The following is a 16,510-nucleotide window of genomic DNA, read 5'->3' as shown; positions in this document are numbered from 1 at the left end:
TTCGATATGTAACCGATAGTAGTAACTGTTAGCATTAACATATAATAAAAATTGTAATTTTTATTTTTTTAAATGGTGTATACATATTTTTGCACTTTTTGCTTAATTCTAATTAGTGTGATTTTAAACAAAATATTGTGGCTTCCGCATTGTTATGCCATGATCGGCCAGAGCTGGCACCAAGTCCTCCATAGCCAAAGTGTATTTGCGATCTTTCGGATTCTTCTTGTCCTGTAGCAATGTTTGTAGATAATTATTTTGTATATAACAAATAACTTAATTGCTTACCTTGCCGGAGCTGTGTCCGCTGGAGTGTTGTATGTTTGTTGTGCGGGTTTTGCAATGCTGCAGCGCATCATTTACAATATCTGAGATGAATTTTTGTGCCGAGACAGAAATGATGCGAACGATTCGCGGGTCCACAGAGCCAAAGCCAGACTAAATACACTTACCTTTAATAAACAGTTAAATGTAGAGTATTCGGATTTACTTACGCTATTTAGTATGCGCAAGGTGAGCGCATCAGGCAACGTGGGCGTATAATCCTCCAGTTGTGTTAGCAATTCCTCCATTTCAGCTTCGTCGGTCGACAGGGGGACAGCTTCAACTTCTACAAGGTCATCATCTGTTTCAAGCTCTGGCACCGGCGCATCTTCAATGTCAGTTTCATTTTCCGCTGCAGAAACTTCGCTTTCAGATGCCGTCATGTTCAGATCCTCTCCATCCGATGCCATTATTTATTTATTTGTTTATATTGTATGCCAATTGCAGCTTGCAGAAAATTAGTGATGACAATCGTCACTAGTGTTGGAAAATATGATTATGATTAATTATATCGATATATGAATGTATGCGATGAATTGCTATATTGATTTGCTATAAGACCAGCTGTTCCGGCAAATGCTCTTATCGCTTGGCCGCCACAGTTTCTAAGCTGAATATTAAAAGGAAAATAAAATATAAAATGAGTCAAATGTAAAAAATTTAAAAATTCGAAATTAAGTTACATAAAATATATACGATATGGTTATACCAAAGGAAGTGCTCAACGACTACAAGGAGCTGTTCGAGAAATCCAGCCAGCTAGTGGAACAGGACAGTCGCACGGATCCACCCACAGATCCCTATCGATCCCACTACAAAGCGCGCGACGTTCTCCTCGATTTGAAGAAGCAACTGGACGAGCAACTAATATCTATACAAGCAGCCGAGGAGGAGGGGTGCGAAGATGAGCTCTGCTACAAGTCCATGCTGGGCTTCACATGCCGCGATCTGGGCCGCATTTATATCTACGTTGAGGAGGTCAGCGAGGGTGAGCAGCTGCTGAATCGCTGCTTGGTGCTGATGGAGCCGCATAAACACACTCCCCAAGGCATCATACCCTATGTAAGCGCAGTCAACGAACTAAGCATTGTGCTTGCCTCGCGGCAGGAGTACAAGCAGGCAGTGGAGCTGCTCCTAAAGGCCGACAAGAGCTATGAAGAGTTCAAGGCCAGTGGGCAGGTAGCTTTAGCAGTAGCCGATCTCTATAGTCCGCCCGACGAGCTACAAGCCACGCATGGCGGAGGCAAGGAGCTGGAGAATCTCTATACCCTTTGCTGCTTCTACATGGCCCAGATGTATGGGCATATGGGTGAACCGGAGAAATCCGCTCAATGCTGCCATCGCACTCTCCATCGACAGCTGCAATACAAGTCGTACGATGCCGTTGACTTTGCACTCAATACGGCGACACTGTCGCAGTACTATATTGGCCAGGAACGATTTGCGGAGGCGCGTCATCATCTGGCGGCGGCCACCATTATCATGGTCGAGCACGAGGAGCACATGCTCAAGCCGGAGATGAGCGAGCAACAAAAAGCAGATGTTACGGAGACGTTCAAGCATCGCTATGCGGATGTGGCACGTTGCTGGGCGAAATACGGCCTGCTGCTCCTGCAGACGTCCAAGGAGCGGCTGCTGCGCGACGACGAGGAGGAGGAGCAGGAGCAGAAGAAGCTGGCAGCAGCTGCCGAGAAACTGCAACTGGACGAAGCTGACTATCGCTTCGAAGACCTGGATCTGACGGCCATCGAGCGACGTATTAGCTGCGACTACTGTCTGACCTTCGACGATGCCAAGCTGGTCTTTCACTTCATCAACGAGTGGCTGGACGTGGCGAAAGATTACTACAAGGCTGAAACCGAAGCCACCGAATATGCAAAGATTATGCAAGATTATGCCGAGGCCTACGAGCACATTGCCTTCTTCGAGGAGCAGCCGGAAAACCAGGCCAAAATGCAAAAGCGACGCGCCAAATACTTGGAGGATCTGCTCGACCTGCTCGATCCGGTGTGCTACTTGAAGATCTGCCGGGAGTGCTGGTATGTGGCTGGCACCGCACATGCAGCCATTCTGGACATCCGCCTCGATGCCATTAAGTCAAACCAATTGCCCACTCCGGAGGAAGTGAAACGTGTGAATCAGAGCTGCCTGAAGGCCATCAAACATTTTGAGAGCTATGTCAAGTCATATTTGGTCAGCGGCGACAGCCAGAAGTGGAAGCCCGGCATGGATGACGAGGAGGTGCGCACCATGCTCTACGCTCACTTCCACATCGGTCGCCTCTACTACAAGCTGATCAGCGCGCATCCCCAGCAGCAGCTGGAGCAACTGAATCAGTGCTTGACCTACTACAAGCGCTTCAGCGATGCCTGCGACCAGCACAAGGAGGCCTCCGAGCAGCTGCAGGGCGAGATTGGGGTGGTGCGCGAGATGCTGGAACTGTTGCCGCTCAAAATTAACACTGTGAAACGTCGCGTAGAGTGAATGTTCATGATCAACCAAGATTTATAATAATTTGACTAAGGCAATGCGCTCTAGTCCCAATCCATAACTCTGCTATCCATAGGCTAGTCGGAAATGCCCTATACGCTATATACGAATGCATTCTATAACTATATTTAATTTATTGCAAGCAACTTAAAATAAATGTTGATCCCGTCTACCGGGTCGAGCCTTCCAAGGGAAGTCCTTACAATGAAATAGTGCAATCTATTGATGTATTGGATATATAATATGATTTAGTAAGTAATTAGTATCCATTGGAGTCCCCACTCAAGGATAACATCCCAGCCGGCTTCGATCTTTAACAACTCACGAATTGGAACCGACTTTAGGCCTCTACACTATTTTCCATCGGCAAGACCTTTTAGGGATTACTAATTGAGAAAGCCTTTAACCCTTTAGCCATCTATTAATGCATTCTATATCAATATCGTAGAAATAGATTGATTCTGTGTATGAGTATTAGACATTTAATAATTGAGTACAATCCTTAGCTAATTTACCAATAGTATGATAATATAGGGATTACATATTTAGTTTGGAGCTGGTGGGTGTTGCCTCATACCCTATATCTATTTATGAATTGGATCTAGGATTGTTAGCCACATAAGGAGCAATATTCCAATTGGCTTAAACCTATAACAATTTACCAATTGAAAACGACTTTTAGCTGATATTCATTGCATAATGCAATAGTGTCGCAATAGATCGAGTCTATATTTAGTTTGGAACAGACGGAACAGATAGATGTGATCCCGAAGTCCTTCGAGTTCTTGGCCCTAAAAGGGTAGGCCCGTGTTTGGAGTGGACTTCTTGCTGGCTATTCTCACTGCCAGCGGCGATTGGCAATTGGGATACTTGAATTGGCGCCTCTTCTGGAGCTGCTTCTGTATGTCGTTGCCCAGCTTACGGATGGGCAGCGCCGTAATCCCATCCAACAGATTCTCCTTGGCATATTGTAGCGTCAAGTCTATCAGTTGCTCGACATTGATGGCTCGCGGATCTACCATGGGCTCACGCTCCAGTACATCGACAAGCATGCGGATAGTCTCTTCGGCCTGGAACTCCTCGAAGGGCAGCACCTCGATCAATTCCTTGAACATGTGCAGCACCAGGAACTGAGTGCGATTGACCACCTCGGATGCAGGACGGCCGCAAAGCGAATCCTTCGCATGATCAAAGATGCCCGAAATCAACTCTTCGGTGTTCACATCGGAGCGCTCATAGTCAAAGACGGCGATCACCTCGTTGAAGAGCTTGCGAAGATCCTCCGCACCGATGTGTATAAAGTATTTCTTTGGCACAATCGAGCCCAGGTGCTCCGTGATGCACTCGGCTATGCGATCCGTGTAGCGGCCCTGGAAGCTGTAGGCAGCCTGGCAAAGGTAGAGCGCCGATCTCTGCGAGAATTTTCGTATATTCTCCGCTGTTGTGTGTCGGCCGAGGAACTGATTGAAGCTCTTCTGTACGATCGTGTGAACGCGATCCATGATAAACTCATCGGGCATGGGTGGCAGCATATATGCCTCCACATTGAGTATGGCCGGACATATCTCCGGCTCGTCTTCCATCGGCAAAATCTCCTTGTTGGTGATAGTCACCGTGTGTTCCGGATACAGCTCATTGATCTGCAGTGGCTTAGCCTTCAGGCGTAGGGCGCAGATCTCCCGTTCCAGACACTGCGAGCAGGAGGATTATCCACTAATAGCACAACTCTGGATGAAAGTACCCACCTCGATTTGCTGCAGCAGCTGAGTGTCGATGCCCATTAGCTTCTCGATGTCGTACTGAAGGTTCAGCACTTGCGGGTTCGCCCATTTGTTGTAGTTGCGCTCCTGTACGTCCAACAGGACGTCCAGCACATACTTTTGCTCACGCAGCACCGTCTGTATGTTCACCTTCTCCGTGTTGTTCTGCGTCTCCTGCACCAGCTCCTCCTCGCAGCGCGAGAGCTCAATCTGCAGAGACACGAGGAGAGGTAGGAAAGATGATTGACAATAGCCAAACGAGAGCTGGCTATGAGAGCTAACTCACCTGCCTTTCGCTCAGCTCCTTTTCGAGGGCTCGCATCTCCTGCTCGGCCGTGGTCTCCAGCTCAAAAACGTAGCGCCGTAGCACCTCCTCCTCCAGCTCATCCAGATTGATGATGATTCCAAAACGCCGCATCATCGCCTGCTTAATCTCCTCCTCCAAGCGCGTTATCTCGAATCTCATGAACTTAATATCTCGAGTCATGCGACGCAGGTGAATGAAGTTGATGCGATGCCAGCGTTTCGTAGACATTGTCTCCTCCTCCAGCTTCTCGGCACGGCGTCGCAGCTCGACAAGAATGTCAGCATCGAAGAGAATGGCTTTCGACACATCCCGAAAGTCCTCGCCCTCACGAAAATGCTGCAGTTGATCCATGCGCAAAATCGTGCTTATCTGCACCTTATTGATCTCTTGCTGTCTATTGCGCTGCAGGGCGATGAGTGATGAGAAGGAAGGTAGGAATATTATAGTTTATATAAGTAGGGTCTATTCAAGAGGCAGACTATCTAGAGAGCGATGTGGGAGAAATTTAACCGTTTGAAATTTTTAAGGGAAATTCGTAAAAGTTTAGGAAAATCGGTTGACTCTACCAGCAGACCCTTACACCATTCGGTAGAGCTCCTCAGACTGATAGAATAACAATTCTTAGTCCTGTTTCCTTTCCATTCTATACACAGAGACTCACTTTGCACCATTTTATAGACCTCTTCAGATAGACTTTTTCCAACTAATGTACAGAATAGGAATGTTTCCTTCGATTTCCTTTTCATTTTACTTACAGAAAAGCCCTAATATCATTTAGTAGACTTACACAGCAAGACTTCTCTTTCAGCCTAACTAAGCTACAGAATAAGATTCCCTTAGTCCGGTGCTATCGTTACTTCCGACTTACCCGAAACTCGAGCAGCGTATTCTTCTCCCGCTGGTAGACCTCTTCGTGGTACTTCATTTTGGTCTGCATTTCGGCAATCTCGCGACGCTTGCGATCGACGTCCCGATGGCAGTCCGCCAAGCTGCGCTCTAGGGCGTGACGATCGGCGCGCATGGAGAACGACCAATCGTAGAGGGTGCGGTCCAAGCCAGAGGGACAGGTGGTTTCGTCCAGCCGTATTGTGGTCATGTCCAAGGAGTCAACGCTCTGCGCGTCGGCGGCGCCATCCTCGCTCGATGACGACGAGGAGGAGGACGACGATGATTCCTCGTCCTCGCCGCGTGCACGCTTAGGCGGACGATATTTCTTTTTGAAGATGCGGCGCAGAAAGTCATAGAACTTGTGCCCCTTCACCGTGATCATGAAGCTCTGCTGCAGCGCCGCAATCTGCTCATTGATCTTATCAATGTTCTTGCGCAGCTCCTCCAGCTGCCGATTGGTGGCATTGATCACCAGCTGAAGCTCGTTGCGCGTGCTCATGGCGTGCTTGGCATTAATGAGCAGCTGGGACTCGATCTCCTCGCTGTCGCGCAGGATGTAGAGCTCCTGGTTGAGCGTGATCAAATAGGAACTAAGGAACTCGGAGTCCATTTTAATGTTGATGCGGTCGGCCTGCAGCCTCTCCAGTGCCAAGTCGAACAGGCGCACCACCTCGTCGAGGTCAGCCAGCATGAGCAGCTGCTCGACGACCCGGACGCGTAGCCAACGATGTCGCATCTCCTGAATCATGGGACCGTTACCCTCCTCGTCCAGCTCATAGTAGCTGGGATCTGCGGTCGATGGCAAGGTCGCTAAATATTGCAGCATCTCGGCCGGCGGCGGCGTTGCCGGCAATTGGCACACCTGGAGCGCCTTAAACTTGATCTCCTCACGCTTGACCGGGTTGGCGTACGGATCCATGGGGTACAGACTGACCGGAATGATGCTCATTTTCGGACTCTTGGCGGCTATCAGCTCCTCGACGCTCGCATCCAAGCTGAGTATATCATCCACATTGACGCCGCAGCCGGGCGTATAGTGCTCGATGAGATTCGTCTCCGGATACTCTGCTTCCATGTCGATTTCGTTGATGTGTCGCATGTACATGCGATTCGCCTCCGGCAGATATTCGTGTAATCGCTTCAACCGGACGCGATGATGCTCTATAATGTCCATCACCTCCTTTTTGCGATCGCGCAGCGACCTCAGCCGCTGATTGTACGAGTCGAGCATATTGAAGTATCTCTCCCGGCACTCAACAATTTCAATGTACTTGGCCGTCAGGGTTTCCGTGGTCTTTGGCTCATAGTCGGAGCCAATCTTTAGCTTATAGTCGCCCAAGTTTCGCATTGCGGCCGCTATCTGGGCATCGTCATCGGGATGATTGCGATTCGGATCGGGCTTCTGGCGCTCCAGCTTCTCCCAGTCGAACATGCGCCGCACCTCGTACAGCTGCCTTTTGCGATAGCGGTGCAGCAATCGCATCATCGTCCTGCTAAATTTGGGCGTAATAGTCGTCGGCTCACGGCCAAAGAAGAACGATTCAATAGGTGGTTCGCCCATCAGCTCCACCTTTTCATCAGATTCTAGTGTATCGGTCAGGCTGAAGAGCAGCAAGGAATGGGTTACATTTACATGCAATTCTTAATTTTTATAAAAGTGACTTTAGAATAAGGATATGTACCAAGAAGGAAAAAATCCATATAATTGAACGACTACATGATAGGCATAGCAAGCAAATGAAGACAGGACTTCCTCCCATGAGGAAGAGACACAAGAAAACAATAGAGAACCTTACATAAGTGACTATATGAACGTACCCTGGTCGACACTTAGACGAAAGAAACATGTTCTACAAAAAAAAAAAAAAATTGCAAGAAATGAAAAACAAGGAAATGAAGAACTAGGAAAGGAAGTCCTAAAAGGTAAGGGAATCTTAAGAGAGAAGGATACCAGAACAAAATAGAGGATATACTGAAATAAAGAATTACGTTAACTGTGATTCTTAGATAGCTTATTTAGCATGTGCCGTAAAACTTATAAAAGACGTGCTCGAATCGTAAATATTTAGCTGAATAGTCTTACACTTCGGGCTGGTCTGGTACAAGCTCCTCGCAATCTCTGCTGCTTGTTTGCGTGATGAAGAGACAATGATATTTCAATTACAACAACGGGGATTAAAGATAGTCGGACCGAAGGCCAAACACTAGCATCGTGGAAGAATACTTACCGCATATCGTGTTCCATTTTAAGTCGTTCCGCAATGTCGCGCTTGATCTGATCGAACTCCTCGCCCAGGGCCTCCACGCGAAATGTGGCAACTGGATCAATTTTGGCCCTGCGGATTTAGATATAACATTGATGTTTTGGGGGTCTGCACCGACTCTGAAAGGACTCACCGGAGCGGCGCTATAGTGAAGGGTATGTGATCCAGGCATTTGAGGAAGTGATTGTAGAGCTTCTGGTGGCCGACCTGGGCAACCTCCAGATCGTAGGCGAGATCCTCGCGCACATCGTCGAGCTCGGCCTGGAGCTCGTCGCGAATTTGTTGTGTGATGCGCGGATCGAGCAGCAGGTCCTTGTCCGGCACACGCAATCCTGGCGGCAGCTCGTCATTCTTCTTGATGATGTCGAAGTAGGTGTTCTGGAGTATTCCGATCTTGGCCAGAACATCACGATCGTGAGCCTCGGCAGCCTCCTGCTGGCGCTTCAGCTCCGCATTGATCTTGACCTGCTCCAGCGACGGTGTCTCCGGGTCGGTAATGTCCTCAACCGTCCTAGCACTAGGCAGGCCCGGCAAACTCGGCCACCGCGCACTTCTAACATACTTCGGCCCACTCCACTTGTAGAGAAAGATGTTGCCGTCGAAGCCAATTGTGACCAGATACTCGCCATCGTAGCTGCTCAATATGGCGGGAATGGTGCCCTTGAGGGCGTCGTGCATGGGGTAAGTGCGATAGTCGGAGAGATCTGTGAAGTCCTCCGAATTAATGTGGTTGATGCGGAGGCTGCCGTTCACCAGACCAAATAGCAGGAACTCCTCGCTAAGGGATAGATAGGGAATTCATTAGAGAATCTCATATGTGACTCCCCTACCGGTCTTACAGGATATAGTAGCTGTGTATCTCGATGTCATCGGCATCGGTGATCAGCGTGCAGTACTTCGGCTCGGGCAAATCAAAGTCCAGCTCATAGAGGTAGCCGGCATCGTAGCCCGCCATGGAGACCCAGATGGTGTTGCGTTCCGTGTAGCGCAGCCAGATGACGCGATTGGGTATGGCGGGTATGTGAAGCGGTTCCTCCTCCTCATCTGGTTCCGAGTCAGCCAGGGCGCTGTCCATATCGATCTGTAGGCCAGGATTGGCCTGCTTCAGCTTTTCGATTTCGCGCAGCTTCCGCTCCTTTTTCTTCTCCTTGCGCTTCTTGATCTGCTCGCGCCTCAGATCTCGCCGTATACGGCTCTTGACCGACACGAAGCGGGTGCTGCGCAAGCGATTCGGCTCCGTGATGTTGTAGCTCAGGTAGGTCTCCGCGTCGGTAACATTGGTGCGTATATTATACTCATAGACCTCGCCGCTCATGCACCCAATCAAGACCACCGACATCTCTTCCTGATGCCAGTGGAAGCAGCTGGGCACAGCCTTGAATTCCACAAAGCCCAGCGGATTCAACTGGACTAGCTTCTCGGCATCGTTGCTCAGCCGATAGATGAACATCGTCTTGTCCATCGCCCCGCTCACCAAGATCGTGCTAATGCGATTCACGCCCACACAGGTGATGGGCGCTGTGTGCGCCTTGTAGGCGCGTATCAGCTGAATGGAGGTCTTATTCGGATCACTGAGATCGAGGAAGAGCTGTCGCAGTATGCCATCCTCGAATCCGGCAATCAGCTCGGTGCCATAGCTGGAAATCTGTGCGTCTAGCCACAAGATGTCCACCCCGTTCGAAGCGAACTGTTTGTCCAGCAGCAACTTGTGTCGCTCGAAATCGTAGACGAAGAGTTTTCCCGTCTCGGAGAGGGCCAACAGATGCGGCGATATGGCTGACATTTGGGCGGCCAGCACGCGCCCGCCCACGCACGAGTAGAGCTGTTTGGGTGGGCGTGGCACATCAAACGTGTTGATGTCGCAGAACCAAATCCCGCCTCCACCATCCTGAACGTAGTATCCAAAGTCTGTGTCATCGAACGGCTTGATCTTCTGCATGCAGCGCAGCTCGACGTTGGAGATCTTGAACTCGTAAATGGGATCGATTTCGACGAAGAGATCATCCTCCGGCGGATCGGCTATGTCGACTGTCTCCCAAAACCAGACGCGCACATAGCCGTCCATGCCAACGGTGGTGACCTCGCCATTGGACATGGTGATCCGTGTGATGGGTTTCGTGTGACACGGCTTGCGACCCTTGCGGCAGATCTCGAACTTGATGAGCCCCGCCTCCCACAGCAGCATGTTGCCCCAGTCACAGCCCGAGATGACATTCTCGTCGGGCAGCATATACATCGCACAGATGTCGCTGAAGTCCGTCTTGCCAAACCGGCCCAGGTCGCCCTTCAGCTTAAGGCCCGTGAACGTGTTGGCCATCTTCCAGAACTTGATGTGACTGAGGCCGGCGGAGCACAACAGAATGGGATTATGCTCGGAGAAGTGCACGTATAAGATGTTGCTCTGAAACGATTTGGCCCGCAGCACCACCTCCGCCTTCTGCCAGCGCCAAATGGTGATAATGAAGTCGGGATAGCCAGCCTGCGAGGCGAAGAGCTCCCCGCTCGAATTGTAGGAGCCGGCCGTGAAGCAACTTTTGGCTGCATTCAGGAGTTTGGTGTGAATGTCATGCGAGGGATAAGCGTAGATGAAGATCGTCGGCTTGGGTCCATTTTCGCCGACAGTGAAGAGGTTGCTAAACTCGGGGCGTTCGTTTTTCTGCGGGCGTCAAAACTCCGAGTTGGCATTCATTTAGTCTCCAGAGAACTACTTACGGTAATGAAGCCCACGCCGCAACCGAAGACGGTCTCCCGAAAGGTCACCTCGCCCCTGGATATGCTAAAGTAGTGCAAAAAGTTGCCGGACGCAAAGACCAACGTATCATCGTCTACCAAAACCAGATTGAACAGACGCTTGCAGTCGTAGCCAAAGGAGTGCCTAGAGGAGGATTCCAAAATAAACTCATCTATCGTCAAATGGAGGCTCTATGCGGTTCACTTACTCCAGTGTGATAATGTCCTGCATAAAGGATACATTATAATCATCGTTCAGGCCCTCCTCGTCAAGATCCTCCGCCCCCACCAGCTCCGCATTTTCGCCCAATGAGCTATCCATGCCTCTCGATATATATTTTGTTTATCCTATTTGTTTTTTGAGTCAATTCAAAAAGTTTTCTCGACTAGTGTTTCAGGTGGTTGCCAAGGCAGTCGGCAAATGGATTGGCAACCAATATTCTAGGCATGCGCAAAGGAGGTTTGTATTGAGTGTGTCCTTAACACTAAAACAATTCAAGCTTGAGCTATATTATGCCGCACAGAAATTTGTTTAGTTGATAAAAGAGAAGCTGTTATCAGCTGAACTAACTGACCAGAGTTTTTTTTGACTAGGGAGTTTTTTTCCCCTATACTTAGCACATTTATCTATACTACATACATACATATATTTTTTAGTTTTTATCTAAATTTTAAATCTTTCTTTCAATAGGTTTTGAAATTCGTATCTCATTCTTCATAGTAAAGTTGTCAAATTTAAAGATCCGACATCTCTAGGAAATTTTATAATTCACTTTACAAACTATGATGAAAATTAAGATAAATACACAAATTGAATCTTAAATTGAGAAAAGCCTACAAATATTCCTTATTTATATTCAGAGATTCATTTAAATATTTATTTATTTTCTTATAACTAAATAAACACAATCTGTAAATTATATAGTATAAAACGGAACCATCAAAAGATTAAATCCTTAAATGCATCATCATCATCATCATCATTAAAGAAAGCAGCTATATCCTTTTCGCTATCCACAATTGTGTCCTTCTCCTTCACGCTGCTCTCAGTATCCTCTTTGGCTTGTGCCTCGGCTGCGCTTGTCTCCGACTTGGGCTTGTTTGGCGAGAAATACTGCTCAATCTTGCTTGACTAAAATGCATAAATGGCATTAGTTAAAGTGACTTTCATAAGAGTTACGCACTTACAGTTGTGGGCGCGGCTGTGTGCGTGGCATGCTGCAGATTCTCGGCAAAGATGCCCACCTTGCTGAGCACCTCCTGCTTGTTCTTCAGCATGTTCCAAATGGTATCGTCAGCCGTTTGATTGGCCATCAGATAGCGACAGACCACGGGCTTCGTTTGGCCAATGCGATGCGCGCGACTCTCCGCCTGCGCCAGGGTCTATAAGCAAGCAGATGACATAAGGCATAAGGTACAATAAACTGTTGATTGGACCTACGCTAGGATTCCAATCGAGCTCTGCAAATACAATAATTTCCGCTGCTGTCAGCGTTATGCCCGAGTTGCAGGCCTTGAGCGACAGGACAGCCGCCCTGCAGCTGCTCGATTTCTGGAAGGTGTCCACATAGCCGGCTCGGACATCGCTGCGCGTTTGCCCATCGATGCGTATGAAGGAAACTTTAAGGGATCGCAGAGCATCACATATCGCATCCATCATAATGCGATGATGTGCAAAGATGATGAACTTTAGTTTTTCCTTGATCAACGTTTTTAAATATGCGCTGCAGGGGGCGAGCATGGATGGATTAGTTGCAATCGTATGCTGATATTAAACTTGTCCCTATTTACCAAACAGCCTTCGTTTTCACCTCCGCCGTGCGCGCATAGAAACGCAGGAGCAGCTCCTCGCGCGACTTGCCTTTGGCCTTTTGCAGCTCGTTGTTGAGCTCCGTGCAAGAGCTCTTTGCAGCATCGTTAGTCCAAACCAAAGCGGGATCAAGCACAACTGTTTCACTGCAAAAGTAATCATAGATTAAACAGATATAATATACATATAAAGGAGTTCAAGATTTTAACCCATTTCCTACCGATTCTTCTCTGCCAACTGTGGCAGCACCTCCGCCTTGGTGCGCCGCAGCATATATTTGAGCTTCAGGACGACCTTTAGCTCGTCAAGATTCGATTGCCCGTTGGCATCCCAGCCGAAATGGCTTTGCTTGCCATCACAGTAGCGAGAGGCTGCCAACGATAGAAGCCTATTACAAAAGAGATCTCCAATTAAATAAATTGCCTAGACTCACTGTACTCCATGAAGTTCATAAAGCGACTGTCCACGAGCTGAATCTGTGTGAAGAGCTCCAGGGGACGGGAGAGAGCCGGCGTGCCAGAGAGCAGGATTACGCGCTTAGCCTGATCGGCCAGCCGCTTGGCCACTGCTGTGCACTTGGCTTTGCCATTCTTCAGCGTGTGCGATTCGTCGTAGATGACGCAGCCGAACTTGCGCTCTAATAGCTTATCCATATAGCGCTCCATCATGTTGTAGCTGGTGATCAGAACCTTGGCATCCACCACATACATATTGCTGTTGGTCAGCAGCTGGATGCAGTGCACCGGCACGGAGGGCAGGAGTTCTGTTATGTGCATGGCCCAGGCGTCGCGTGTGCTGGCCGTCGTGCAGATGAGCAAAGGCCAATCCTCCCTGAAGTAGTCTGCTACTGCTAGCGCCTGATAGGTCTTGCCCAGGCCCATTTCATCGCAGATCATGACACGTCCCTGCTGAGCTATGGAGAAGCTGCGAAAGTGAAAGTCTATTAAATGAAAATGTTTGCAGTTGGAGCGAAGCTTTCTTACCACACGCCCTCCTCCTGGAAGGGCATCAGCTTCTCGGCCAGCTTTGGCTCAATGGAGGCCAAGACACTCCTCTCCAAGGGCTTCGCCGGCTGCTTGCAGAGATCAATGACTTTCTTGGGTATCGTGCCAATGACAACATTCGGTTTAAGATCTCCAACATGCTGCTGCAGCAGCTGGTAGTCCTTGAGATCGAAATCCCAGTTACGGGTTTGTGGATCATACGATTTACTCGGAATATTCTTAAAGACTTCAATTAACTGCTGATGGTAGCCGGAAGGCACAACAGCGAAACGTTGGGCGCTTATCAAATACACTTTACAACTAATCGATTTTGTAAAAACAGACGCCAGCTGCTGCTGCGGCTGTTCCCTCTCCGGACTCAGGCAGAGTGTGGGTTTGCTTCCTCCATTGGGGCGTTGGTATGGATGAGCGGCGACGCGGCCTAATTCACGCGCACTCGTGGTCTTTATGGCTTTGAGCGCATTCAGAAAGGATGAGCTCTTGTTTTGGCTGACATTGTTGTTATTATTATTAACTGTTTTCGTATTGTTTTGAGGCGGCGAATTGTAAAAACTCGACGCGGATTTTGCGCCCAATTGTTCGTTGACATTTGTGGCGGGCTTTGTGTTTGAATTTACGGCTGGTGTTTGGTTTTTCTTAGCCTGCAGCTTGGCTAGTGCGATGCGCCGTTTCTCTGCAATCTCATCTGCTGTGCAGACTGACATTTCAAGTCCACAAACTCTTATTTACTTTTAAATTTACGATGAGTTAATCTTTGGCCATGTAGAAAACAAGACAAAAACAGGGTTGTTACGACATGGAATAGGGAAACAGCTGCTTGTTATCGAAAAGTGGCGCGCACTTTTTGAATGGGTTTAATATTTACTTTAGTAAAATTTGTGATTTTAATTTAGGTCGTTTAATCTATGTAAGCTTTCATGTTATGGGCAATGTTTGGAAAATAACAAGTGACTTTGTCATATTTTGTAATTGGGTTTATAGTTTGGTCAGTTGCTATGCTTTGGCCTATCGATATTTACAATCCAAATGTGATATGATGGCGATATAATTGAATAATCTCGAAGATTATCGATCGAAACTATCATTTATTGCGCGACCGCCACAAGTATCGGTGAAGTGCGCTCAAAAAGTACCGCAAAGTGGTGAAATTAAATTTGATTAAAATGTTGTGCTATAAAAAACCTGTGTATTTAAGTCAAGATAAAAATGTGGCTTACTGTTTTTTTTTAATTATTATTATTTTTTTTTATTATTACAATTAAAAGATGGCGCCTGTTATTTCTTTTATTATATCCAATGTATTTACAGACATGAGTACATATACATAAATACATTTCTATATATGTATGTATACATGGCAGCCGCTCATTGCTTTCTTTATTGCTTTTTGTGAAGGCTATTCTGTGTTTTTAATCTCCGGCTATGTCAACGTAGTGGAGTTTCTTGTCCATTCTCTGCTTCTCTCACTACTCTTCATTGTTTGGTCGACTCATAAAGAATTTCGTATATCACGGAACTCTCGCTCACTTTTCTGCTCGTCTTCTCTCCTTCACGTTACACTCTTCTCTTTCTTTATTATATGCATGAATAAATCGTGCGAGTTAGAAAGAGCTCATCCTCAGTCCCGATTTGTATCACCCTGTTTTTTGTTCTTATCTCTCTGTCTCACTCGCTCTCTCTCTCTCAGCCCCGATTTGTATTATACCATCTAACTATCATCTTACACTTTTTTCTTGCTACACTTATAATTTGTCACGCTATTTTTATACTTGTCTCTCCTGTTTTACTCTCTCGTTTTACTTATTTCCGCAGGTAATTGCTTTTTATATATGTATACATATGTATGTATATTATACATATATTTCCATCTTCTTCAACTTCTAATTTATCTCTGCTACACAATGTATATTCTCTCTCTCCCTCTCGCTTTCTCTCTTACTGTTTATGCTCATTTCTCAACTCAACTGAGAGAAGGTATCTCACTCTCTCTTTTTTTGTCCCCCTCTTTCATACACTTTATATTTGTTAGTAATCTGTCACGTTACTCTTTTATTGTATTTCTCTCCCCCTTCCTGCATCTCTCTGTCTCTCTCTCACTCTCTAGTGTTTCCGTAGACAATTACTGTAGGCCGTATATTTCTATCTTCCTTTTTCCTCTAAGTCCTCCGACCAACTATATCTTCTCTCTTACTCTCTCTCTCTATCTTCTCAAGTTTGCCCATTTGCCTTGCAACTGGAAATGCGCTTCCCTAACCTATTTTCCGAATATATGTAAATGTATGTCCGCCCTATCCCAATGTGATATGCCAAAGTCTGCAATATTTTGTCAGAAATAGAAATAACCTGTCGAATTTGGTTTTTATGTTCCGTCTGTTTCGACTGCCTTGCCGCCCAGCCATGTCCTTTTGCCAACTCCTGTCCGGTGGCAAACAGAAAATGTCAATAGAAACGAAAAACATGCGAATATTTGTTAAGCCTTCGGGTGGTAGACGCAGGTGGCAGCTGCAGCAGCTGAAGAGCTTTGCACCTTCCATAATTTAATTGATATTCGTCTGGCCTTGGCACACGCATCCTCTGTGTCATTTGCCTCCTTGCATCAGCCGTCAGCCCTTGGCCGCTCAGCTTTGTGTTTTGTTTCACTCGCTGTCGCAGCTTCCGTCGCTGTCGTCAACTTTGATGTTGTTGCCATTTTCGATTTGATTGTATTCAGGCCGCCGGTTATTTGCATTCGACGTGCTGTGCATTGCTGCATTCGCGCCATTGTCGCAATCATCGCATTAATCACAAACAAATGGTCGCACAACTGGCTCAAGGACAGGGCCAACGTTCGCATTGCTCATACGCCACCGAAACCGAAACACATGACACGGAGCAATCGAAAATTGATTTACTTTGTATGCTCTACATAGAAGATATATATATAGATCTAGTTT

General features: G+C 47.3%; 4 protein-coding genes across 4 annotated transcripts; 1 reads left to right on the top strand and 3 right to left on the bottom strand.

Moving 5' to 3' along the window:
• Positions 1 to 40: 40 nt before the first annotated feature.
• LOC6575991 (transcription initiation factor TFIID subunit 10) lies at positions 41 to 804 on the bottom strand. Its single transcript, XM_002001959.4, has 3 exons — positions 495 to 804; positions 289 to 438; positions 41 to 231 (listed from the first exon to the last, which is right to left on the bottom strand). Exons 1-3 carry the CDS (start codon positions 732 to 734, stop codon positions 124 to 126), a joined length of 498 nt encoding a protein of 165 aa, XP_002001995.1. The 5' UTR covers positions 735 to 804; the 3' UTR covers positions 41 to 123.
• Positions 805 to 893: 89 nt separating this feature from the next.
• LOC6575990 (KIF-binding protein) lies at positions 894 to 3,024 on the top strand. Its single transcript, XM_002001958.4, has one exon. The coding sequence runs from the start codon at positions 1,024 to 1,026 to the stop codon at positions 2,806 to 2,808; it is 1,785 nt and encodes a 594-aa protein (XP_002001994.1). The 5' UTR covers positions 894 to 1,023; the 3' UTR covers positions 2,809 to 3,024.
• A 253-nt stretch (positions 3,025 to 3,277) lies between these two features.
• On the bottom strand, positions 3,278 to 11,204 carry LOC6575989 (cilia- and flagella-associated protein 44). Its single transcript, XM_002001957.4, has 9 exons — positions 10,973 to 11,204; positions 10,746 to 10,908; positions 8,873 to 10,689; positions 8,167 to 8,811; positions 7,998 to 8,105; positions 5,750 to 7,370; positions 4,861 to 5,283; positions 4,560 to 4,784; positions 3,278 to 4,505 (listed from the first exon to the last, which is right to left on the bottom strand). Exons 1-9 carry the CDS (start codon positions 11,083 to 11,085, stop codon positions 3,606 to 3,608), a joined length of 6,015 nt encoding a protein of 2,004 aa, XP_002001993.1. The 5' UTR covers positions 11,086 to 11,204; the 3' UTR covers positions 3,278 to 3,605.
• A 423-nt stretch (positions 11,205 to 11,627) lies between these two features.
• LOC6575988 (SWI/SNF-related matrix-associated actin-dependent regulator of chromatin subfamily A-like protein 1) lies at positions 11,628 to 14,588 on the bottom strand. The gene is made up of 7 exons (XM_002001956.4): positions 13,557 to 14,588; positions 13,007 to 13,497; positions 12,794 to 12,944; positions 12,555 to 12,719; positions 12,205 to 12,487; positions 11,952 to 12,146; positions 11,628 to 11,895 (listed from the first exon to the last, which is right to left on the bottom strand). Exons 1-7 carry the CDS (start codon positions 14,279 to 14,281, stop codon positions 11,704 to 11,706), a joined length of 2,202 nt encoding a protein of 733 aa, XP_002001992.1. The 5' UTR covers positions 14,282 to 14,588; the 3' UTR covers positions 11,628 to 11,703.
• Positions 14,589 to 16,510: the final 1,922 nt, after the last annotated feature.

The sequence above is a fragment of the Drosophila mojavensis genome, unplaced genomic scaffold (assembly GCF_018153725.1).
Source record: "Drosophila mojavensis isolate 15081-1352.22 unplaced genomic scaffold, ASM1815372v1 contig_36, whole genome shotgun sequence".
NCBI classification, from domain to species: Eukaryota; Metazoa; Arthropoda; class Insecta; order Diptera; family Drosophilidae; genus Drosophila; species Drosophila mojavensis.
Note: the sequence above shows the minus strand (reverse complement) of the source record. Positions and strands in the feature narration are given on the sequence as shown.

Excerpts from the sequence above, each read along its gene's own strand:
- LOC6575991 (XM_002001959.4), bottom strand. The coding sequence starts at position 734 with ATGGCATCGGATGGAGAGGATCTGAACATGACGGCATCTGAAAGCGAA. Across the intron at positions 439-494 it reads CCTTGCGCATACTAAATAGC|TCTGGCTTTGGCTCTGTGGA; the intron begins GTAAGTAAATCC and ends AAGTGTATTTAG. Across the intron at positions 232-288 it reads GCGGACACAGCTCCGGCAAG|GACAAGAAGAATCCGAAAGA; the intron begins GTAAGCAATTAA and ends ACATTGCTACAG.
- LOC6575990 (XM_002001958.4), top strand. The coding sequence starts at position 1,024 with ATGGTTATACCAAAGGAAGTGCTCAACGACTACAAGGAGCTGTTCGAG.
- LOC6575989 (XM_002001957.4), bottom strand. The coding sequence starts at position 11,085 with ATGGATAGCTCATTGGGCGAAAATGCGGAGCTGGTGGGGGCGGAGGAT. Across the intron at positions 10,690-10,745 it reads GCGGCGTGGGCTTCATTACC|AAAAACGAACGCCCCGAGTT; the intron begins GTAAGTAGTTCT and ends TGACGCCCGCAG. Across the intron at positions 5,284-5,749 it reads ATACGCTGCTCGAGTTTCGG|CGCAATAGACAGCAAGAGAT; the intron begins GTAAGTCGGAAG and ends ATCGCCCTGCAG.
- LOC6575988 (XM_002001956.4), bottom strand. The coding sequence starts at position 14,281 with ATGTCAGTCTGCACAGCAGATGAGATTGCAGAGAAACGGCGCATCGCA. Across the intron at positions 12,720-12,793 it reads CAGTTGGCAGAGAAGAATCG|TGAAACAGTTGTGCTTGATC; the intron begins GTAGGAAATGGG and ends TTACTTTTGCAG. Across the intron at positions 11,896-11,951 it reads ACACAGCCGCGCCCACAACT|TCAAGCAAGATTGAGCAGTA; the intron begins GTAAGTGCGTAA and ends TATGCATTTTAG.